Genomic DNA, 26,127 nt, shown 5'->3' with positions numbered 1-26,127 from the left:
ACATATATAATTTAGGTATGCGGATTAAATGCCCGTTTTGTCATTTTTTTCTGTCTAGTAGAATGTCGTAGACGCGTCTATGCAGTTTGCGCAGTTACGAGTCAAACCGGTTTAAAAACCAGTATCGCGAATCCTATTAATGTAAAGAATTTTACTTTTATTTCCATCTCTTCAAAAAATATCAAAATGCGCACACTACCTTTTTGCGATAATTTTAAATCGCATTACTTGCATAACGCATAACTTAAATCATACCCACAACTTCGCTGCATACTTTCAAACGTAAGATTATCATAAATATAATTATAAATTCTTATCACAATATGCCTTCATCTTGTGGTATTTTACAACATAATGTTACCGTAATTGAACCATATTTTATAGAAAGAACACGTATTACATTCAAGTAAATACATGTTTTATAAAAAGATACTAGATCGCTTTAATTTGCGCTCGGTAATTTATATTCAAATTCTGACAATGGCCGAAGGTAGTTTAATTATCTTGTGAGAAATTCTCAGCAGGTGCAGTACAGGTGTACGCTTGTTATGAACACCAACGTGATAGATCAGCCGGTAAAGAAATTCGGTGTTCCCAGAGAAAGAAAATCAGTATCGACGGAAACTTAACCTCTTCGTCGTGGCACGCCGACGATTCAGTCGCGTACGAAATGTTATGGAAATGTTGTTCCGAGACCAAATAACGCTAACTCGAGTAAACTTTCGTCGAGTATTAATCTGCCTTACGTAACGAACAGCATTATAATATTAATAATAACGATAAGATTACTCCCATTTAGTCACTTTGCGACGCGAAACAGCGCGTAACGATGCCTCGGCTTGTGCTGGGAACGAGTGTAGACCACAAACAGACTAGACCGCTCGAACATTAGTGCCCTGAGCTTGAAACAGGCGCACGGACGTACAGTGAAGTGTATCTGTTTTTCAAACCTATCGGATCCGTTGTATCTTTACTACGCCATATCTGTTCCACGATTTCGTCGCATTGCGTGTCAGTCTACGATTGAAATATGGGCGCTGCTTCAAACGCGACATACTTAGGACTTGATCTCAGCACGCAGCAGGTAAACCCTTAAAAAACAGCATAATCTCGCGTACCGCTTTTTATCAGGAATCGAACATCTGCTTCGAGCGAATAATCATCGACGACCGACGCGTTTTCTCGTCATATAAAACTGCTCATCGTTGACACGAGTCTTGTATATCACTTTTATCCTTTCTTTCCTCTTATTTCTTATTTTTATTTCCACCTTTCTTGCTTCCGCTTGTGTACATTTATACACTGCGTGTGAAATAATTACCATAATTATACAGCAATGAGTCATAGTAGTTTATCATTCGTTCCTTTGAAGACTTATTTATTAGTTTGTGGTTTTATAATACTTGATGTTACTGAATTCTCAATGCGCATCATCTACTGCGCACGCTCGTGACAACGCGCGTTTCATTTAAATCTAGGAAAATTATTTAATCTTATAAATGTCTTTTTATTAAAAGAGGTAACTCTTCAATGAATTGTAACTATACAATATTTGTACTTCTTTCTAAAGATTACAAATGTAACTAAAAACAAACACTTGACAAGGATCGAATCAAATAAAACATATTTTTCATTTAGCAATATTGATCATCTCTTGTTTCCTGTGACACTATGAAAACCATACTGTGAGTTCTAATATCGATAAACTAAATTTTGATTCTGTAACGACTAATTTAAACATCTACTCTATTTTGATTCCTTAAATTTCAAATATTTGTTGTAGTATACCTTGTATTATCTCTATTGACAAATATTTGAAATCGTACTCTCAAGTTTCTAGTTATACAATATACTCGATCATTACAATTATGTAATCGTTTTCCTTGAAGAAATATAACGACATTGAAATTTATTTTTCAGGAATATCTTAAAGTTCTATCAATGAATTAATTTTCTGTCAATAGGCTAAATATCGAATTAAGATTAAATTCGGAATAATTTGACCTGTAAGAATAGTTATACTAATAAAACAAAAACTAATTTCTTATTAATAAAATAAATTACTCTGATTAAGTTAAGGATACTTTAATGTCTAACGGTAAATTTACCACAGTTAGCTTTTAGGTATAAACAAATATTACAGTCAATAATACACTAGAATGGTACGAAAATTCAAAGTTGTTGACGAGAAGCGTTTCGCTGCGTGTGACGCGCGTCAGATGGGTCACAATTATCTAACATAATGATAACATTAAGCAGTAGGACGATACGGGCGAAAGAAATGCGTATCTCGTTTGCAACGAAAAACGCGAAATGCTAGATGCGGTCGAAATGATAATTGAAATTGCAAAGTGCTTCTTGCGCATCTTTGGGATCAAAAATCCGTCAATCATAAACGACTGTATCATAACATAACCAATTCGTATAAAATATTTATTTTTATCTATTCAATTTGTCGTAAATATTGATCCTTTAAAAATGAAGAAATATGTGAATCATAAGCGATATACAAGAATAATCGATACCATCAGACGTGAAAGTTATCTGCTTGTCAACTTTCGACAAATTAAATACCCGACAGTCATCAATATCTATGGATTCTACATAATAATTTCTGTTGCATAAACTATCGCTCATGATATATACATTATCGATTATAAGTATCTACTTATTAGAACATCTGTTCGTTTTATTTATTGAACCAAATATTATTTTATTTGATATTTTATCCTATTCCATGATTCATTTTAATAACGATACTTATTTGTCCATTTAATGTCGCTCGAGACTTTACGTGTTTCACGATATTTGTACTTATGATTAAACTTACAGGCGATGATACATCTGGACATTTTTTTATTTTATCAAACACGATTGGTAGTATATTTAAACGTTACACGTGTATATGTTCATACGGTAGATACGAAAAATGGTAGAAAGTTTTGAATTTTAAATTTCGAATTACATTATAGAGTAGCATAACTAATTGACCATGCTGTGTCACATGGTAGCCTTGTTGCACATATCTTATTCGATGATGTAGATAAAAAAATCGAAGAACAGCGTAGTATTGCGAATTTAAGAGGCCGTTAACAAGAATCTTTTGACATTTGTAGTTGAAAGCAGTTGTCGTCGATAACAATCTCGCTGTTCTCCATGAAACCAGTGTACAATTTGACAATGATCTACCAGAGTTTAGGTAAATATGCTTAAATACCATGTTTTCTTATATTTTCATGTTACGTATTTTTACGTATTATTCACTCTTGACGTTTCGACATACATTTTTTAAAACGTTTCTTAACACTCTTAAATCCACGAAGATTTCTCATGAAATGACTAATGCAGCATACAATATTAAAATCTTTTCGTTCAACCTAGCGATACATAAGCAATGATGCGATTTGTAACATTATATTTTAAAGTATATAGAAGTTCAGGTCTAAAAGCAATAGCATTAAGCAATTCGAGGATTATTTATTCATTATTTACACATTCTCACATTAGAAAGAAAGCATTGATAAAATACAATTCGTAACAAGCAACAAATTTCTCCCAAATGAATCTTTTATGACGAATACGACTCTTCGTTATTATTGTTCTGTTTTGATTCTTTATTACTATTGTCTTGGTGATTTATATAGGAAAAAGGAAGATTACAATGAAGTATAAAATATTTTTCATTTTCATTTCAATCGTATCATGGTCGATTTCATTACAACTATATTTTGAATCGCAGCAGAATCAGTGCGCTGAACGATGATACACTATCTAGGAAAAAATGTCATGTTTATAAAAGGCACTAAGATACGCGAATTTGTAATAACGAAATAGAATATACAAAGCTAAAATACCGGATTCTTTTCTACACTTAATGTATTTATACTCTCATCGATGTTTTATATTTCGTACAAATGTCAAATTTCGTTACATTTAATTATTGAACATTGGACAATTTTAGAACGTACGGAGGCGTCATTCAGAAAAAAGCTGAGCCACACGTAGTGGTGGTTCCCACTTTGATGTGGGTTAAGGCTCTGGACATGATTCTCGATAAGTTGCGCGTGTGTGGCGTCGATTTTAGCAAGGTGGCCGCTATTTCCGGATGCGCACAGGTAAAAGAACGCTGTAAACGTCAGAACGTTGGAATAGAAACGTCACGGTTCATAAATTATAATATTGATAGTAAATCTGTCCTTTCAATTACTCCCATGTCGATTAAGCTTCGTCACAAAATGCTATGTAACATTACCAAAGCTATAAATTTCAAGAAGTACCTCTATGCAATATTCATACTATTTCGAGTATCGTTTAAGAAGTGAAACACGGTTGATTACAAAAATATCTGTTGTCATCGATAATTTAAATACAGCAATGTTCACTGATTTAACTATAAAAAAGAACAGCTGATTACCATAAAATAGATATATAATGACTCTTATCTATTCCTTTTTTCATCCTTTGACGCAAACAAATCGTTTAACTATAACTTTTTGAATTTCGATCTCGTTGACAGAGTTAAGCATTAGTCGAATAAAGTATTTGGAAAATTATTATTTTACTGATTCTGGCATATTATTTAGCTTGAACGTATTTTGAGAAGTAATAATCAATCCGCAAATAAATATTATGTCAACCGCGCCGGAAGTAGAGATTTCCATAGACACGCATATGCATGTACTTCTTATTCAAGAATAATTGAAACGAGGTCAGTTCGTATTTCGTAACATAATTTACGACTCAAATATATACGAAATATAGTATTTAAAAGGTCCGAACTACTTAATTCGATTATATAGCTGAAAACGATTGATCGAGTTTTTACATAAAACGTAGTTACTTTTTAAAATAAGAACAATAAATCAGCCGAAATCGCATATTGTTTCAATTGTTAACTTGTTAGGAATCAGATATTAAATCTAAGTGAAATTTTCGTTTGTTTGTGTGATGAACGAAAATAAATGTTGAAGTTTTAACGCCAGAGAATCGCAGTGAGAAACGTTTCAGCCAACGTGTAAGTATCGATGTAAATTTCGTAATAAACGACCCTTATAAACACGAACATTTTACAGCTTTAGAAACACCCAGACGATAATGTTATCTTTGTTGGTTATTACATAGCAACATGGCACAGTTTACTGGGGCAAGGGCAGTCGAAATCAATTGCAACAATTGGATCCTGCGAAATTCTTGCACGAACAGCTGGTCACCTCTTTCTCGGTGACAACATCACCTGTGTGGATGGATTCCAGCACCACCAAAGAGTGTAACATGTTAGATGAGATCGTCGGTGGCCCAGAAGTATGTGTTTCCTTTTTCTTCCAAACTTCTCCTCGCTAATTTCCTTCATTATATTTAAATCAGGCCTGGGCGTTATCTAAATAATCGGTAATATTTAAATCAAATATTTGCAAAGTAATTCTCTAAGTAAGATATAATTTTATTTTGCTAAATAGTTATTTGAAACTGATTTGAATAATAATAAATCTAATTATTGGCAATGTAAAGAATACCCGAGATAATTCATTATTTCAAATTATTATTTTTCATCTTCATCTGAAATAAAATTTGCCCAAGTTTGATTTAAACAGTCTGTACGAAACGTTCGTGTAGATTTTACAACGCGTCAGCTATTCGTTGCAGGTAAACACGAATTTACAACGATGCAGATATATTGCTTCTTTCAGTTTAACCCTGCTATATTCTACCGACTAAATTTTCGATCAAAATTATATTTTCCTAACGTTAGGAAATACGTGTCTTCAGTTTGAACGGAATGCCAAGTAAATTTTACCGATACGCATGATTTCTCGTTCCAATACTATGTCAAACGTGTTCTCAGAACGTTAAAAATTCTTTTTGTTCGCTGAAATAAGAGCAAGATCGAAATATGAAAATTCGCGGATCGTAGCTGGGTTAAATTTAACGGAGCATTCTTGTTTCAGTCGTAGCGAAAGGAAAAGAATTCGATGATAGACACACGTTCCTCTGTCATAACGTTGACAATATAACGAAAATATGAATCATTTTATCGAATCGTACTAGGTGTCCAAACATACTTATGGACAGTAACGCGTGCAATATCGCTATCGACGTGCCATGTCACGTCGACGACATGCTGTTTCGAACACCTATCGCCGATCAATTTCGTTCGCAATGATAGCCGACGAAAATCAATAAAATATTTAATTAATCGTCGCGAAGGTCGACGACGGGCAACGTCGACTTTTTAATGGATTTAAAAATATCCAACGGAGGAATGGAACGGTACCAAAGCCTCTCTTTTCTCTTCTATCTCCTCGTTCTTTCGACTTTGTCAACGAACATCGAACAACGTCGGCGAAGAAAAAAAGAACTTATCGCGAACAGATACGATCGGGAATCAATATAAAATCGTATTGGCGGGCCTTACGAAGTATGCAAATTGTAAATTAATTCTTTGACACGGATGAATATTCATGGGAATGGCGATCGAGGATTTTTGAAGAATGGCACGCGTTTAGAAAAGTTTTCGATCGGAAATACGAAGTATGTTAACTCGTAATAAATAAGACGAATCGTTCCTACGATTTGAACGCGAGACGATGCAAATAGAAAGAGAATAGAAATGTCTTAATATAACGAAAAGTAAGTAATTCAATAACGCCATTGCAACACCGTGACAATGTCCGAATATCAATAAGAATTACCAAATTGATCAAAATTTCTAGAACAGTTTCAATACTTTTACGAGCCACTGTATATGTATTTCTGATAATTTGCAAATATGCAAATACTTATATAAACGATAAATTATGTACACGTTATGTGTGTAACACGGACAGAGTGTCGAGCGATGACGAAAATTGGACTGATTCATAGTTAATCGACGCACGCCGATTAATACGCTAATCAATTATCCTTATACGATCTGTCGTGGTTGCATGATTGCAGAAATTGGCGGAGATAACGGGATCACGGGCGTACGAAAGGTTCTCAGGGCCTCAAATAGCAAAAATAGCACGCACCAGACCGGAAGCCTACAGCAACACTGAGGTATAATCCACTAAAAAAAATCTACACTGCCGACTTCGTTGACAAATTTTCGGGACTACGATCGATCGAGGTATTCGATTACGTGTGGACTGGTACAAGGATTTAGATTGCAATTAACTACGTTTCTGATTTCTCGTGTGAGCTGCCCGTGAGGTGACCCGTGGCTTTACGCGTGAATACTAACGTGCCCGATAACGATGATTACTCGCCTGTTTGAACTGTTCCTTTTTAATAGATATATCGTCTAGCGCGATGTCATTTCTATTTAGGTCGTTCTTATTGCGATTATAGAAAAATTGCTGCCAGAGAATGTACGCGAATATAATTCTCGATACGAATCTCGAGATTGGTGTTACTACGTAACGTAGTTTCCGATGGATTTTCGATGGACAGTCAGAATATTTCTATTATTCGTCAGAATGTTTTTATTAAGCGTTGAAAAGCTTTATGGTAAATTATTTCGACTTGTATGAGCGTGTTTGGTCGTACAGAAATATATGGAAATTACGTTAACAGAAAAATAAGAATCAGTTTACTTGAATATTGAAAGATACGCACAATAATATCGGTCGAAATAGATCTCTGTTTAGGTTCTATCTCATAAAAACCTGAATTTCCGTAAATATCCGAAATGTAATAACAACGTGTCCGAAAATAGATAACTCGTAACATGCTCTACTTCTATAATCGCAATAGCAATGATTTTCCCATAGATTTTTAATTACTTTGATCAATAACTAATAATAACTAAAAACTAAAATAACCAAAATATTTTCAAAGAGTGCTACTTTTAACAAACTGAGAATTCCTATTTGCAAAGATTTTATTTAATGTTCATAGCATTATTATAACGAGTATGCAATAATATACAATATCCTAAGTCCTAAGGTTTAACAGCAAAAATAATTGTATTCTATGGGTATGATCGAACGAGAAATATTATATATAGAAACATAGATCGCTTAAAGTTTTGTCAAAAAATTATAATAAAATAACAAACGATAGGACAACAAAAAATTACTATACACAACATTCTTTTGCCTGATTATAGCCACAGAATAGACTGACAAGATTTAGCTGTTAAAACCTGAAACATTATCGTATATTCGTCACTAATACGCATTATACATATATTATAAAGTGTTTGAATAAGATTTTTATAGTCGTTTTTTACGTTAACTCGTTTTTGATACTTCTTCCAGAGAATCTCTTTGATTAGCAGTTTCCTCGCTTCCTTGTTTTTTGGCGATTTCGCGCCGATCGATTGGTCCGATGGCTCTGGAATGAACTTGTTAAATATTCATACGAAAGATTGGGATGACGTCCTATTAGAGGTATGTGGATTATCAATGATTATTAGATTTTCTCTGAATACGGTAAGCTATTATACAATAAAACGTTCGCATTTTTTCCCCAGCAATAGACATAAACACTCATGTCGACTTTATCTATATGTTTCGCTTCAATCGATCTTTTAAGTCGTAAATTCGAATATCGAAAAATTCAAAAATTCAAGAATAGAAAATTCTTTCTTCTTTAAAACAGAATCATATATGTCTATGTGTGTATGTGTCGAAATGTTTCTAACAAAATCTATATCTTTTAAGATCCTCTACATTCGTTGTGAAAATAACCTATAACGCAAACAGCATACTACGTACGTACATTGCTTTTCCAAAATTTATCATCGGACCGGTGTTTGTTCAGGCTTGCGGTCTTGGTCTACGAGAAAAACTCGGGAAACCAGTTTCCTCGTGCAGCGATATCGGTCCAATTTCGTCCTATTTCGTCGAAAGATTCGGCTTCGACGAGGCATGCCGTGTAATTGCGTTCACGGGCGACAACTCAGGTTCTCTAATAGGTAAGCACGCTATTCGCTGATCTCACGGTTTTGGTACGAATAATTTTTCGTTCGGCCAACGGTATTAATTTATACGCGCTACTTCGCCTTTTGACAACAAGTTTCGATTCTATGAGCAACGAACGACTTCATGAATATTCACGCAAATACATTTCCAATCGACATGCGTAGATACCTATAGACTTTCGCTCCCCATACGGAATGATTAATGAGATTTTTCGCCTGAACTATAATTTGCAGTTTACTGTTAAGGAAACTGCTAAATGAATTCCGTATTGCTCGATATTTAATTAATCTATCGATATTATTTTCCTCGTGTGAAGCTTTTTTATTCGTTTTTCCGTTTGGTAACGTTGATATTCTTTCTTAAAAATTCGACAACTACGTTCTAACGTGCTATCGTAAAAGCAACGTCGTCTAAAATCGATCGCCCGTTAAAACGACACTTTTGAGAAACTACGTTTTACATCAGAATATAGGAGTACATACATGCAAATTTCCTTAGACTGGTTTCTTTTACGTTCACACGTAGTACAGCGAAATGCTTGAACAAATTGCAACAAGTTTAATGAAGTGTAAAATGTGCTGTAATTCAATTTGAACGAGAATATGTTTAAATACATATACTGCAAGTTTGCGTGTAAAATTTATTTCTCGAGTTAGGAAATGCAGGTAGGATTTATTGTGCTAATAAATAAGTTCGATTATTAATAATTTTGATAATACAAACAATTGATAAATGACGTTTATTTATCATTATACAGGAATGAGACTGAAAGAAGGAGACATCGCTTGCAGCTTGGGGACAAGTGATACTCTGTTTTTATGGTTGAACAAACCGAAAACAGCTTTCGAAGGACACATATTTTGCAATCCTCTTGATGATAACGCTTACATGGCTTTACTTTGGTAACTCACCGTTTTGTTTCCTTAGGATACAATTTTTCCTTTATCACTACTTTATTAGTAGTTTTTTAAGGTGTTCCACAGGTTTTCACTAATTATTTATAATTATTTACGAGAATACTTCAAAGTCTTTAATCATAGAAAGTGCAGGTAAAATTAATATATTCTCTCTAATGCAGGTATTTATATATTTCCAGACATTAAAATATCTTACCATTTGTGGTTACAAAAGCATGAATTTTCATAATAAATTCTTCCAGTTAAATACGGATGTCACGTATCTAAGCATTGTTTTTTGTATTTATCTAAATTTTAGAGGAAAGTAATACTTACTTTTTGGTAGTATAAAGCAAAATATAATTTCTATACTAATTATATCCTCTATGCTACATCAAATTATAAATTGTTAGTAAAATATGGAGAGACATGTTACAAACTTTTAACAAAATTAATAGAAAAGAAATTATTTAGAGAAAAGAGTAGGAAACATAATAAATGAATTACAATCCCGCAAAAAATAATACAATGATCCTTTAAAATATCTAAATAATACAGATCGATGATTACCCGGTCTATATTTCGTTTAGATATATCTATATAGAATCCATTTCATTAAAACGAATCTTAATTCTTCCAAATAATATTACTTATAAGAGATTAAATGTATGAATGATCGGGAAACTAGAGTACGCAATTTCAAATTTCAAGCTTCAAAAATGGATCTTTGACTCGCGAAAGAATACGCGACAGTGCGGCGCAAGGCTCTTGGCAGATCTTCAACGAGCTACTGGAAAGTACGCCGCGGGGAAATTTTGGAAATTTAGGTTTATACTTTGATGCACAAGAAATTTTGCCATTTGTCATTGGTGATCATCGATTCAATAAAGCGAACGAAGAGATATCGCGTTACAGTTCAAAGGAGGTGGAAGTAAGAGCCTTGATCGAAGGGCAATTCGTTGCAAAAAGAGCTCACGCTGAAGATTTTGGTTTCGTCATAGGTAAGTTACAAAAATATTTTTACAATTTTCTTATACTCCCCTTGATAACCGAGGATATTTTAAACTTTTAGAGATATAAGCGGTGCGTGCCTTCTATGATAAGTTAAATGAGTTAAATCTTCGGTATATTATTATTATTATTTTATTATTGCTTAGTCCGTGCCTTTCGGCTTTGGACGAGCTTTCGGTTTTACATCTCTTTTACCTATTTCGCTTCTTATATATCTACCTCCGCTCTTATCCACTCTATTATATTGCACTCCCTTAATTATTCTATCTCTAAAAACTAAAAAGTAATAACTAAACTTCCTTATTGTCGTTCCTTCCTGTCTTCTCCTTGTATTGCCCTTCTCTTCTCTATTATTGCTTTTAGTTCTGTTAGTCCTTCTTCAGTCTCATTTAGTGTTTCTCTATGTCCTTTGGTCCTCCTGTTATTTCGCATTCTTCTATTACATGTCTCAGGTCTTCTTCTTTCCTTTTACATAGTCTGCATCTTTTTTCTCCCTCTTCTTTCCAGTATTCCCTTGCTTTGGTCTCGTTTCCACATCTGAATCTTGCTAATATTTTTCTGTCCTTCCACTTCATCCTCTCTTCTAAGTATTTTGGTAACTCTTCTTTGGCGATTTTTCTGTAATGTATGTTATATTCGGATTCCGTTATCCTTTTCTCCCTCTCTTCTTCCTTCTTTCTTTTATAATTTGGTCTGCTGTCATCCTTTCTTGCTCTTCCCTTGCTTCCATCTGTGTCCCTCCATTTCTCACCTCTTCTAGTCCCTTCTTTCTCTTTCTTGCTCTTTTCCCTTCTTGGCCATTTCCCCAGTTTCTCTCTCAAATCTTCGGTATATATTTTGCTTTAATTATCAGATTTTAAAGAAACTGCCCTATCAATATTTATATATCGAAGAACATATCGAAGAAATGTAAACTTTCAATTGCAAAAATCATTTTTATCTTTTTTGGTTTTTATCTATAGGGCCAAATACACGTATTATTGCGACAGGAGGTGCATCCACAAATAAATCTATACTTCAAGTTCTTTCCGATGTTTTTAATTCACCAGTATACATATCGGTAATCATTTCTACTCTTCTAATTTGTTAAATAGAAATATTGTCTATATTAAGATCTTATTTTTATATATACCTTTTTTCTTATAAATCTATAAATATTTATTTTTTGGATCTCGTCTAATATTCTTTTATCCTAAAAATTATAACGACATTTTCAATATCCTTAAATCTTATTTAACAGGAAGTAGCTAATTCGGCTATGATGGGCGCAGCCTATCAAGCAAAACATGGTTTATTGCGAAATGAATCCAACTTTGATGAGATAACACGCTGCTTACCAGAACCGACACTTGTATGCCGTCCTTATAATGATGCAGAAACAGTAAGTAATATGTACAACTATTATTTAAGTTTACATTTTGCCAAATATTATGTATTTAAGAAACATATTTTTTATATTTTTAGATATACAAATCAATGGTTGCACGTTACCGAAAGATCGTAGAGAAAATTAAAAATAAGACAAGTACAAAACAAACTGTATAAATATTATATATGGATAACACAAGAGCATTTAAAAAAAGATGCCTTCATTAATACATTATATTAGTTGAAAATTTAAAATAATTGCTGCATTTAGAGCAGTTTAATATTGATTATATTTATAGAATTTTATTCTGAAAAATTTTTATACGATGCTTTTTATGCAATTTTTAGAGGTTTACTCTTAAAATTCGAGTAATGAAACTACTTCGATTTTAATAAATAAATCAAAGGTACTAGAAATTTCTTGAATCTCCTATGCAAACAGCAATGCTTTTTTAAGAAGTTACTAAGAATTATTGAAATAGAAAACATACAAATATTATTTCGAATATTTTGCAAGTGCTGTTTCAACGATATATTAAATGATATAGCTAATTACAAATCGCTAATACCCTACTGATAAAAGTACAAGGTAACCTAAGTGCAATTCCTAAAATGAGAGAACTAAACTTATGTATAAAATAATTTTGTATTTGTATATTTATAAATTGTATTAATTATGTATTATTAATTTATTAAATGCTAACTTATTATAAAATTAGAATAAAAGTTATAATAAAAAAAATGTAACTTAATAGGTGTTTTATTTGTTTAAAGTGTCATTATTTCTTAATATATAGAAATCTATCTTAAATTGATTATTACAGTAATGTGAAAGTTTCAAAGTATAATTATGTACTTCCCTTTTTATTTTTTCCTGCCACCTCTTTCCTTTGGTAAAAGGTTAATTACATTGCCAGATGTCAAATTGTAATATGCAAGAGTATTGCTATCTTTAAAAAACATTCCCTGAAAAAAAATCATTATATATGAAACTAAAAATATTTTTTATAAATGTAGATAATCTTATATAGTTTAAATCGTTCATATGATACCTCGTACTGTAATTTCTGCTTGCCAGGTGGCATGCCAGTTTGCTCGTGAATAAGAGCTTTCATTGTCGCCACGGTATCACTCAATTGTAAAGTAATATTTAATGTTTGACCATTTAACTTCCATTCTGCTTTTTCTGTCATCATTGGTACAGCAATATTTAATTGTACAGGTCCCTGAAAAAATAAAATGTATGTTTTAATACATATAATAATTCTTGAATGTATAGAAACCATAATTGCTGATAAAATACCTTATTTCTAGCCAAGAATTGTTGTTCTGGTATCAATGAATCTTCAGTTCTAAGTTTCTTAGTTTGAGGTTCCTCCTCCATAGGTTCAGAAGTATGTTTTAATCCAATCTGGAAACAATAATAAGATAAACATACGTACATAAAATATTTTTACTTTGAGGTAGTAGATAGCTACCTTTGAACTACTTAAACATTATTTTACTTCACAAATACTTACAGCAGATGCCATTGGTGGCTGCATCGGCGGTGGTGTCGGCATAAATGGTGACATTGCTGGCGCTAGAAATAGACAAAATAAAAATATTTAATTTATAATCAATCTATAATATTATTATCTTCTATAAAAGTCACTCACTCATAAGCGGTGGTGGTCGAATCGGAGGCATAGGAGCCATCATCATCATCGGTGCTTGCGGCATCATTGGCTGAGGAATACCCATAGTAGGCATGCTCATAGTAGGAGGTGGTGGTGGTTGCGTTGGTACCGGCACTGGTTTCGGAGCTGGTGGTTTAGGTGGTGCCTTTAATGTAGCTTGAGGTTTCGAAGCAGCTGCTGCCATATGTGACAGCTCAGCTGCACGATTAGCAGGTTTCGGACCAATCTTTTCTTTCTCTTCGTCCGGAAGAAGTCCTTTAACTTTATGAATTTGATGAATTTGTTCTTCCAAAGTAATATTCGCTCTAGCAGCCCTCGTCGCTGCTTCAACACTTGATGTGTGTCCATCCCACGTGACTTTGTCATCTTTCTTTTTATCTTCTTCTCCAATCTTTTTACCGATTGCAGTTTCTTCATCACCGACACCGAAAATATCGGTACGTCTCTCAGCAAGTTGTTTCAAACTGGCTTCAATCGCTGTACCAGGTGCAAATACTGTCTCCTGAGCCAACTTATCAAGATGTTTGTCTCTCTGTTCAACCCAGCGCGGATCCAATAATCCAATTCGCATGTGCTCCTGGACTTTACTTGCGGGTATACGTTCTCCAGTGATTGGAGATATCAAGTATTCATCAGGAGCAGCAGGACGTGCAGTTTTAATTGCTGTAAAAATAGGCATACTGTAATTTTGTACTTATATATATAATATCTTTTCACTTACAATGTTGTTTAGGATCATATCCTTTCTTTACTACAACGTTTCCTGGAGTTGGTGGCAAAGGCGGAGGTTGCATATTATTACTATCGCGTGGTTTTGTTTCTTTCGATTTATGAGTATCACCCGGAGGTGATACATCATCTTCATCACTCGAATCTTCTTCCATATCTTGTACCTTAAAATACACATATATTATTAATATGAAAGTGTTAGTTACTTCTTTTTGTATTATTAAATGAATAAAATATTTACTTGATTGTTGTCTTTCGCACGATCTTTTTCTCCTTCTGTACGACTTTGCATTTCATCCTCTCCTTCACTATCAATTTGCATTTCTACATCTTCACCTTCTTCTATTCTTTCCTAGAAATTTAAAAAATTATTAGAAAAGCAGAAATGCTTGTAATTTTATTAAGATATTTCACTGTGACATAGAATTAGTAGAATTATGTTACCTGCATAAGTACTCGAGCACCAACTTCATCAGGTGTTGTTGGTGCTGGGAAATTACCAACTTCAAATTGCTGGTAATCAACAGTTTCGACTACAACAAAATCATGCCAATCAATTTGTGCATATGCAACCCTTTCACGTTCCAATTCCTCCTCTTCTTTGCGTCTTTGAGCTTCTTGATACTTTAACCACTCTGCACGATATTTAACTTGCTCTAAAATTTTATCCATATTAAAGGCTTCATCACGTAGTCGTGGTAATAAATCTTTAGGTGGAATTAATACCTGTAAATTTAAATTAATTTAAATTCAAGAATAGATCTAATTATAGATTTCAATTAGAAAAAAGATGAAATTTTGTACTACCTTAGTATATTGTTCCAAGAGTTTTGTAAAATACTGAAACAAAGAATGTTGTGGACGTAGAAAATCAAACTGGAAGTTTCTTTGTTCTCTATTCATCAAATTAGTCAAAAATTGACGACCATTACGGGCTACAAATTGTGCTGTTAGTTTTACAATATCCCTAAAATAAAATCACATATATTTTGTAACATATACTATTGTATAATTACATGAAAGATGAAGAATTTAATTGAGTCACGTACAGATCTAAAGCTGAAATAGAAGGTGGATCAGCAATAAATTCAAATTCTGCAGGAGTATCTCGTGGAATAAATGGTTGTTCAACTTGTTTCAAAATTTCTTGCTGCTTTTGATGAGCAGCAAGATTAACTGTTTTTCCAGGCCCTGTCCCTATAGTAGGTTCTTGACCTTTTCCTTCCTTAAATTCCTTTACTTTATGCTGATAATACGCATGGTAGGGATCACCAAAATTTAAGAAATTAAACTTCGGATTTCCCAATTCGTTTTGTCTGATTCTTGATTCAAATTCTGGTCCATTTCTGGCCACAAAACTAGCGGTTTTATCAACAATATCTGAAGTTTATCATAAAAAAGATTATATGTACATCAACGAATAGGCAAGAAATAATTGTTGTAAAATGTAAAATCATATATAAATATAGCAAATTTTTATTGTACTTAATATAATATATTTGAAATTTTAGAAACATTCACAAATAACTAAAAGATAGCAAATTAATACAATCAAAATAAACTTCTAAATTTTACTTTTCTTTTACAATGAAAGTACATAACATTAAAATGTAGAGAAACTTATGTATAGCAAAATTAAAGACAAGCAATGTAATAATTTACTAATAACATACAATACATGAATTAATATATTACAACCAACATTTTTTATCATTATTAACCAATTATTTTTATTACTTCAATATGCAATAAATGTACAAACAAATGTTAACGTGATCATTCCAAAACATTGTTAAGAAGTCAATTAAAAATGAATGTTGCATTGTATTGTCTTATTAAAATATATTGTAAAAGCATACTTCTAACTTCCGGTGGAGGGTAAATAATACCCACGATCGGTTGAGATGAAGGTGCCGTATTTTCTTCATTCTCGGTCGCTGGTGGTTGTATAACAGCAACTTCCTGTGCAGGCATGCTGCTTAATATATTTTTGTTCACTTAATTTTAGAAAATTTAATGTCTCGTGTCATTTACTATGTACACATCTCTAGAACGTAACACAGTGCTGCCAACGTAAATGCATTGCACTTTATTGAATGAATTAAAGCTGAATTTCCATTAATACAGGAAAACAGCTACTGCATGCAACAATGAGACAAAAAAATTAGAAAATGATTTTGTATGTAAATTTTGTTAATACGATTTAAATGTAAATACATATAATAGTAATATGTTTAAATAATGAATTTTCCTTTAATTGCACGAAACAAATTAAAAATTCAATTTATTATTCATGTCAGTGTATTTTCATTAAAATTATATATATCTAAACAAACAAGATAGTATACAAAAAAATAAATAACAATTTTCTTATTTATATATACCAATTATATAATGTTTATCTAAAGAACATAGAATGATACTAACAATATTACATAAAAATTAATTTTGTTTCTATTAACCTTAAAGATTAAGGTCTTGTATGTACTTTTGCACAGTTTCATATAGATTAGTAGCACCATTACAAGTATGTGTTGGTATATTAGAGATGAATTCCATACTGGTCATAACACCTTTGTTCCAAGATGTTTTCATGAAACTTGTAATACATGATACACTTGGTAGTTGAGCCCACTAAAAAAAAATGATTGGTATTGATTTATTTAATCGACTAACGCTTTATGAATATAAAAATTATCTTAAATATAACATTAATTCTTTGCACATTCATATATCTTTAACATCAAGTAGAGATATCAAAAAGTAAGATATCTAAACACCTACTGCATAGAAGATTATACCATTTGATTCCAAATAATTAAACAAACAATAAATTAAAATTTATTGTTGATTCTTTTAGTATTTTACCTCCTTAGTAATCTCTTCAGGTACATTTTCTTTCACATACGGAGCAACATTTACATACAGTTTTTCATACAATTTAGCAGTTTCTTCGGATTTTGACCACAATCCTTCAGCATAAGTATAATATACTATACCACCGACGATAGTGGATTTTATGGCAAACCTAAGGATATAACCTCAAACTTAAAATTCAAGTTCCTTGAATACATATATTTATATTCAAATACCGTAATAAAACCACATCCTTAGTTCTTACAGCACGTACTAACCGGGTTAGATTCATTGTATAATGTAGATTATTTTGACAGGATAATCCTGTTACACTTTCGTTTGTTACAGTTAGAGAAACATGAAAATTACGTAAAGCTCCTCACAATTTCCGGTTGAATCCAAAGTTCATGTACGTATATAGAGTATGTACATACTTATATATGTATACACTATCATATCTTGTTTCGTACTTTTATATATGCATATATATGTCAAATAATTAACATTTTAAATATTCCTCAATCGTATAAAATATTTCATGTGTGAAAATCACAGTTATTAAAATTATAAAATTAATATCATGGTTTACATAGTTTTTATATGTTTGCGATGTATACAAAAATTCAAAACATGAAAATTTTATGATAAAGTTGTTTCTGATTGTTCGGTTTTTTATATCTTTCTTAATCATATTTATATCTTTGACAGACAATGTGCAGCAGTATATTTGTCTACCTGTTGCTTCAAAATAATGAGTAACTGCTGTTTATTGTAGCTACAATTATTATTGTATAGGTTAACCTTAAAATTATTTTGTATTTTGTATACAACCTTATACGATGTGGCCTCAAGAATATATAGAATTAAAGGTTTATTGATTATGTTCATAAAATTTATTTTTTTGTAATATTAATAATAGTAGTATTATGTAATTTTTCTTGTAGCATATAGAAAATTTGCTGGTTTGCGGAATATGCTATGAATTCATGGATACATCTGTTATGACATCATGCTCTCATAACTGTAAGATAAAAACTATTTGCTTTTAATATATTAACAGGATTTTTATTATTCATTACTATTATCATTATTATTCTCTTAAATTTTAGATTGTTCTTTATGTATCAGAAAGTATTTACATTATAAAACGCAATGTCCTGCATGCTTTGCAGAAACTTTTGAAAAGGATTTAAGGAAAAATAAAGTTCTAGATGAGATTATAGCACACTTTTCACAAATTAAGGATAAATTAAAAAGATCTTTACAAATTCAGATTCAATTCACAAAATTTAATGAAGCTGATGATGTTTCTAATTCACCAAAATCATTGCTTCAGAATAAGAGTGCATATATAAATGGACAAGAAAATAAAGTTATATATAGTAAAATTATTAATAATATTCCTACTTCTCAAAGTAATACTTCACCATCTATACATGTACAAAAAGATTTATCTAGTCCTAGTACAAGTGGAATACCTAGAATACCTTTAATGTTTACACCTAAAAGTAATAAACGTCCAATTATAACAAATACAGAAGAAACTAAGGTTGTTATATGTCCAGTATGTAAGGTTACCGTTTCAGAATTAAAAATAAACAGACATCTTGATGATTGTTTAAAAAGGGAATCTGTGAAAGAGAAACCTCAAATGTAAGAAAATGCTAAGGTTTAGTATATAAATATTTAATTAGAAAAATGTAATGATTTTTTATTTTTATAGAATAGAATCGAAACGTAAACCGCTGCCAAAGTTAGTATTTAGTTTAATGAAAGATGCTGTATTAAAAAAGAAAGCAAAGGAATTTGGTTTGTCTTCACAAGGAGATCGGAAAGCTTTGGAAACGCGACTACAAAGATATATTGTCCTTTATAATGCAGAATGTGACAAACTAAATCCACGATCAGTCACAGAATTAGTAAAACAATGTGAAGATGAAGAGAACCTAGAAAAAAAAGTTAACAAAACATTTTTTTTAAATGTAAATATTTTATATTAGCTTATTGTGTTTGTCTAAAAACTATACTTTTTTGCTTTTTAATTAAACTTATCAAATTATTTACCATTTCAGAAGTTACAAGTTACTAAAAACACAGAAGAAAATACTATAGAAGATGAACGAAGAAAATATTGTAAGTTTTTTAAATTCTTAAGCTTTTCCATATAATATTTATAATATTTGATTATTATTTTATTTTCATTAGTGAAAACGCACAAAAATAGCTTTGACAGTCTAATTAATAAGATCAAAAGTATACAATCTTCACAAAAGCCATCAGCACGGCGTAGTTTATTAATGACAAGTACAGAATGCAATGAGGATGTTTCACCTAAACGTCAAATGATGAGTGAAAATTTGGATGATTCAATGATTTATACAGAACAAACTGATCTTAAGCTGTCAAATTCTGCTGCATATATTCCGGATTCTGATTCAGATACTTCTTGTCCATTACAAATGTATTCTAGTATTGATCCAAACAAATTTCTTACTAAAGAATTATCTTCTAATAATAATGTTTCGGGTAATAAATCTGAGAATGATCAAACAAATGATAATCAAGAAGTATCTATATCTAATTATTCATTTATGAAAATAAATGAGGCAGAGAAAAGTAACAGTTCAGATGCATTTAGTGATACATCCGTTCATGATAAAGCAACACAATCAGAAATGAAAAATTCATCTTATAAGAATACATTAAAAAGCAATTCGAAAAATTCACCTAATACTTCCAAATATAAGAAATTGTTACAAAGAAGAAAGAAATCATCTTTAAAAAATGAAGTGGAACGGATAGAGTCTGTTACTACAAGTATGAAACATCTTGATTCTGATAGCATTTCAGATCAAAAGGAAGAAGGAGATGAGAAATCAAGATCTATCTTGCAAGATATTGCATGTGATTTATCAAGTAATGATAGTATTGACAGTAAATTTAATCATGGTATGTAATGCGCTTTTAGTAAAAGTTTAGTTGGTTATTTATTAAGCGGTTTCATAATGCTGTATAAAAATTAACACGTCCACAGTCTGCCGTAGTGTCGTGTATATCCGGCCTATTTACATGTTTCCTAATATAATCATAGATAATCGATCCAAAAATTATATATTTTTTGCTTAGAGAATAACAACACCAACAAGTTGTTATAACAGTAACAAGTTCCTACATAAAAGAAATAATTGAATTGCATATAAGTTGAATTTAAAAATAATTAAAAGATAACCAAAACATATTTCCAATTATATTTGCTGCAATATTTTTTCTGGAAGATGTGCATATCGCTTGCTTGCATATATGAAGAAGTATTTATGTTTTCACCTCGGATTGTGAACGTGTTAAACATATCTTTGTGAAAAAGGACCCTTTCATGATAGATATTAATCAAAATTTTTAAATATAAAAAGATTACTAAAAGCATTGAAACACAAAAGTTAGCATTGATTTAATATTGGAATATAACAGAAACATATTGGAAATGGATTGAGATATTAAAAAATTTTCTAAATAATCTTACAGGAAAATTACGTTCTACTAGCCTTGGAATTTTAGATAGCAAAGTAATTAGTCCCTCAAATTTGGAGAAAGAAAATATAAGTTCTTCTCCTGAATGCAGTAAAAATCGTTCTAATCGAAAAAGAACTCGCGATTTGATACAAACTGATAATAATCTCATGTCAAATAACATGAAAAAAGTTAAAAAATCGTCTCTGTGCTCCACGATTGAGACCAAAGAATTAAGTAATGAAGAGTCTTCATGTGCTTTAAATGATGAAAAAATGGAATATGCACTGAATAAATCACGATTGAGAAAACGATTGTTAAATGTTACAGAAAATATCAACGTCGTAAGAAAATCTGCTAGAGCAAAGCTTAAAAAAGATAAATCATAAAAAAAAATAAATTTTTTATAAATTGTTTTCATTATTGTATATTTAACAAATTTATACATCATTTATCGCCTTTAATATTTAAAAATAAGTAATATCTAGTTTTACTTGATTAACGTACAGAAAGTTAAAAAAAATATATACGTAAATAGTTTCAAAATTATTGTATTTTCTGATATATTTCGTGGGAATTAATTTAAACACCTAATAATGTTTACAATGTAATTGTTTCTTTGCATTAATTTATTTTGTACTTGACTTTATTATATATTAGATATTTAATTACAAGTATATTTTATTTACACTGTTTAGTATTAAATATAAAAGAAAGTAGTCATGTATACTTTATTATATCTTTTAATATACACGCCTACAATTTTACTTTCCTTTTCTCTTGCATAAAATGTAATGATTTAGCACAAATAAGTATATTGGAAAAAATACAAAATTATTTATCAAAGACACCAAATTTTATTGAATATATTACAGTATTTTGATCAGAAAGGGATCAACAATGGTAAAATGATGATAACCACATAAAATTTTACATCCCACCTTTGTATAGGTATTGTATATTAACAATAATATAAGAAGCCTAACTTATTTAACACTAAAATAGCTGTCTTTGACATTGTTTACGCATAAAATATGTGTCTTTGTTATGTATTTTATTTCTCATACACTTTGGTATCATTTATACATATAATCTTATGTACATTTTATGTATATATTTTCTAATACAGTTTCTTTTCTACATAATAGAACTTTAAAAGCTTCTAACATTCTAATGGAACAACTATCACATTCATGAAACACTTTATTTTTAATTCTTTTGTAAAGATAATGTTATAATTTTATGATGATGATGATTTATTTATTACATTGAATCTTATACGTGTATATGTATTGTTTTTTTCTCCTAAATAAATATAAGCGCAACATTAATAGGAATGAAATTTTCTTTAAGGGTTTTAAATGGATTGCGCTAATAGTTATATATCCTTTGACATTAAATGACAATAAATTCATATTTGGCAGTGTTTCTGAAACTTTTCTGCGAAGCCAAAATTTTAATATTTGTGAACTTCATATTTTTATAAATTTCATTTTTATAAATATTATATCTAATAACATTCTGTTTAGATATAGTTAATTATTTTATGTTCTATTACATGTAGCTTTATTAACAAACTATTAATATATTCTTTAATTCAGCGAATAAGCTACATTGTAATATATATCATATAATTTTTTTGACTTGCATTTTAAAATTATCATATGTTATATCTTTTTTTATATGTAATTTACTTTGTTTCATATACTTTAATATTTCAAAAATAACTTCTTTTTTCTAAATATTTTCATTGTCTTATTATTTTCTAACAAAATTATAAGTTTAGATTGTTAGAGATTCTGGTAATATTGTATACTACATTATTGAGTAGTTTATTGATTTATGTAATTGGTTTTTTGACGGTTACGCATAAAATGTTTGAGAACCACTGCTGTATGGTATGGCATCAGGCGAGGTAGTTACTCAACGTTTACTACACTCCTAAATATACTACAAGCATGTTTAGTTTCCCTGTGTATAGAAATCCATAATACATATTCTTAAAGAACATAACACATGTACATATATATATACAAGAAGAATATTTCTAAATATACAAGAGATTTATAACTTGATTTTCTTTTACTTAATAACACAATAAAAATTGATTGAAAGAAATTTTAATTTTTTTTTTTATTTTTTAGTAAAACTTTTTGCAAACATGTAAATTAATGATAACATAAAGATCGATTTAGGAAATTATATAAAGTTGAAATAATAAATTTATTTTTAAATATAAATATCTATAAGTTTATTTTTAAGAAAATAAACTTCATGGAGCACAGGATTATGCCGTTTTAAAGTAGGATCAATAGTTTAAGTTCATACCGCTTAATACCATTCAATGTAGAACGATGTCTGATATTATGTTGTTCGACAAATGTCGTTTGATAAATGAAAAAAGAAACAGCTGCATAGTGTGAAGCGCACACAAAAGCTCTTTCGATTGGTTAAAAATATCAAGTTTTAGAAAGTGAAGTTTTACAATTTACGTATCGTGGGAAGCTTATGCGCTTTTCTGCCGCGTCAAGCAAAAGCGTTTTATTACGTCGTTTGCGTGAGCTACTGTCTAGAGCGTGGCTCTAAAATTGAAACAGCCCTAAGTAACTTCTATTATACAGGACTTAAATACGATACGATTAACGGTTGTATTCCATACAGTTTCCTTTTATCATTAGTTAATACACACTTATAGATAGTATCGTTTCATTGAGAAACATTAGTTAACAACGTTGTTGCAGCCTAACATTTGCACAATAAATGTCACACTTTCTTCCAAATAATATATCCATTTTATTTACATTATATGCGTGTAATATTTATAACATTATATGTACAGGAAATTATTTATTGGGCACACGTTATTCGAAAGAAAATGTGATATGTTAGTTGCGAGTGTATTTTGTCACTGCAAGCATCTCTCATGTTGCGCTTTGCAAGCACGTGCAGGTATGCGGTCTAATCTGCAACGATATGTTAGAAATGTTGGAGTTGCATCTTGTCGTTTTTAAACTTTGAGAACGTAAGATAAAACTATGTTACAGTTATTTACATGGGTGCGATGGTTCAGCGACGCGATGAACAACTTACTTTCTTTATATGTATCGTCATATATTTTTCATGATGGTTTGATTGACTCTTTGATTACCCAGTTTGATTTGTTTCTTCCCTCTATTACGTTTGAAATGATTGCTTTCATTCAAGTTCCGAGGAATTCTGACCGTTTTTTACAGACACTGCACAGAAGCGCGTTTTATGCACATTAATCGAAGAAATTGTATACACGATTAAAGGAATATTTTACTACTAATTAGAATATTTATTATAGAATTTCTTCTTATTAACATATTTATTGTTTTCTTCAAAAGATTATCACGATGAATCACATTTTCTTAGAATTTAAGAAAATTCTCGTTTAATTACAGCGGACAATCGTCGGATCGTCAAGAAGCAATTATATCGTGTCGACGAATCTGTTAACTTTTAATGAATGTAGGATTCGAAACCGTGCATTTTAATCGCCCCATTGAAATTTTTAACTAACACGCTAAAAAATCCGAATAACAGGACCTCCGAATTTCGGTTTTAACCGTTTAACAATATTATAATATTTAAAGGCTTTTCACCGTAAACAAGCTTGTAGAAACGTGTATTTATTTTATCTAAGAGATTGATAAACGTAGCAACGAGAATCTTTCCTTATAAAATTTAAGCCAATTGGCATAGTTTCTATTACAGTTAATTTTCAACAAAAGTGTTTTTCCACGACATTAGAACATCTTTCATTAAAGTTTGAAATATTTTAAATAGTCTCCCTGCGATATTCATATAAGATGTATAAATATATAAAGTTTTTACGATAATACATAGAACTTTTTTATGGTTTCAAATCCTCTGAAGGACAGAGACGTATTCGTCCAGAGCAAAAGCTTTACAAAAATATTATCCTGCTTGTACAACAGAGATGGCCAATTGTATATATTCAAACACTGTATCTAGTTTTTAAAGGATTACGGAAAAATAAAGAGTCCTACTATATCTTTGTATTTTTCAAATAAATATCTATATGGCAAACATTTTACTTCTCCTTTACCTTCGCCACATTCTAAAACTCTCAAAGCAGTCTTATTACGTTAAATGAACTCTAAGGATGTTCGTTTCGAAGGATAAACCACACTGGATATCTTATTATTATTCTGATCTACGTTAACAATACATTTTCTGTAATATACGCTAATTAGATTTAAGTGTCTGATGGAGCGTTGCTACGAATGCAATTCGCACTAATCGCGTGGACTGTCTTACGTCTGAAAATGTAGTTTCATCTAAGGCTTCGATTTTCGTGTATTATATTTACAATTTTATTCACAGCGAAATTTATATATTGCACTCGACCAACGCACGTCGACTCCATTTACAGTTATAAACATTAACGAATGAATTGTCTTTTAATGAACGAATAACATTCATATTGAAACAAAGTCGGAGGAATTGGCCTTTGTCATGATATTTCGTTCGTAAGTTGAATGTTTCTTTTGAAAATGAAAAATAAAAGATGCGTCGTGATGGACATGAAAGTTTCTTCTTTTTCTTCTAGCTTTTAAATATCAGGTTTTTCGGCTATGCATCTGATTAGCGTCACGTTGAGTTTTCTCGTTTGTTTCGTCTCATCACCGTGATACCAATGGAGCCCCTTATTTTGCGCAACAGATCTATTATATCAGCTGTTGTCATGTGTTCCACGCTCTCGTCATTCACCTGAAGCAGAAGAGGAACTGATGAATAATATATGAACAATAATACGTTTTAAGCGAGTATAATAGAATTAATTTGTCGAACGTACAAAATCTTAGTCACAATAGACTTTTGGAACAATATATATTTTCCAGGAACAACGTTATTTCTTTTGTGATTTTATCACTGTTCTTATTGTTATTGTACACACTTACTATTTATCTTTTGTTGTACGATACGTTTTTGTCACTTTATTTCCAATAAACAATGAAAATCACAATTTAAAGAAGCAATTATTCATTATGACTATTATTAACACAAAGAATTCTGTTTACACAATTATATAAATTTAATTTTTATATACGCGTACATAACAAACTTTGAAAATTCAATTAATGGAATAATCTTCTTAGACTAAGAAATTGTCACCTCATGGCTCAATTA

General features: G+C 30.9%; 4 protein-coding genes across 8 annotated transcripts in view; 2 read left to right on the top strand and 2 right to left on the bottom strand.

Annotated features, from left to right (window-relative positions):
* Positions 1-450: 450 nt before the first annotated feature.
* On the top strand, positions 451-12,930 carry LOC122566809 (xylulose kinase). Of its 2 annotated transcripts, XM_043724573.1 has the most exons (12): positions 457-1,084; positions 3,117-3,199; positions 3,962-4,115; positions 5,122-5,301; positions 6,934-7,035; positions 8,238-8,369; positions 8,743-8,896; positions 9,661-9,805; positions 10,511-10,800; positions 11,773-11,870; positions 12,051-12,191; positions 12,275-12,930. In XM_043724573.1, exons 1-12 carry the CDS (start codon positions 1,031-1,033, stop codon positions 12,353-12,355), a joined length of 1,614 nt encoding a protein of 537 aa, XP_043580508.1. In that variant the 5' UTR covers positions 457-1,030; the 3' UTR covers positions 12,356-12,930. The 2 variants fall into 2 exon arrangements, with proteins under 2 accessions (XP_043580509.1, XP_043580508.1); XM_043724574.1 differs by lacking the exons at positions 3,117-3,199; positions 3,962-4,115 and having other exon boundaries at positions 451-1,084.
* Positions 12,923-17,596, bottom strand: LOC122566807 (splicing factor 3A subunit 1). Its single transcript, XM_043724570.1, has 13 exons — positions 17,455-17,596; positions 17,049-17,220; positions 16,446-16,548; positions 15,636-15,966; positions 15,394-15,553; positions 15,031-15,312; positions 14,828-14,938; positions 14,579-14,750; positions 13,837-14,520; positions 13,699-13,760; positions 13,482-13,589; positions 13,231-13,404; positions 12,923-13,144 (listed from the first exon to the last, which is right to left on the bottom strand). Exons 2-13 carry the CDS (start codon positions 17,106-17,108, stop codon positions 13,043-13,045), a joined length of 2,349 nt encoding a protein of 782 aa, XP_043580505.1. The 5' UTR covers positions 17,109-17,220; positions 17,455-17,596; the 3' UTR covers positions 12,923-13,042.
* A 218-nt stretch (positions 17,597-17,814) lies between these two features.
* Positions 17,815-23,088, top strand: LOC122566808 (E3 ubiquitin-protein ligase RAD18-like). Of its 2 annotated transcripts, none has more exons than XM_043724572.1 (7): positions 17,815-17,851; positions 18,387-18,465; positions 18,552-19,095; positions 19,166-19,424; positions 19,515-19,575; positions 19,648-20,391; positions 20,965-23,088. In XM_043724572.1, exons 2-7 carry the CDS (start codon positions 18,429-18,431, stop codon positions 21,336-21,338), a joined length of 2,019 nt encoding a protein of 672 aa, XP_043580507.1. In that variant the 5' UTR covers positions 17,815-17,851; positions 18,387-18,428; the 3' UTR covers positions 21,339-23,088. The 2 variants fall into 2 exon arrangements, with proteins under 2 accessions (XP_043580507.1, XP_043580506.1); XM_043724571.1 differs by lacking the exon at positions 17,815-17,851 and adding an exon at positions 17,898-18,311.
* A 507-nt stretch (positions 23,089-23,595) lies between these two features.
* Positions 23,596-26,127, bottom strand: part of LOC122566806 — a 230,127-nt gene continuing 227,595 nt past the window's right edge. For all 3 annotated transcript variants that reach the window (XM_043724566.1, XM_043724569.1, XM_043724568.1), the window contains one exon: positions 23,596-25,707. In XM_043724566.1, coding sequence (XP_043580501.1) covers positions 25,588-25,707 — 120 coding nt within the window. In that variant the 3' untranslated portion in view covers positions 23,596-25,587. The remainder of the gene's footprint in view (positions 25,708-26,127) is intronic.

Source organism: Bombus pyrosoma, linkage group LG4 (assembly GCF_014825855.1).
Source record: "Bombus pyrosoma isolate SC7728 linkage group LG4, ASM1482585v1, whole genome shotgun sequence".
Lineage (NCBI taxonomy): Eukaryota > Metazoa > Arthropoda > Insecta > Hymenoptera > Apidae > Bombus > Bombus pyrosoma.
This window is presented reverse-complemented; position numbering and strand designations above follow the sequence as displayed.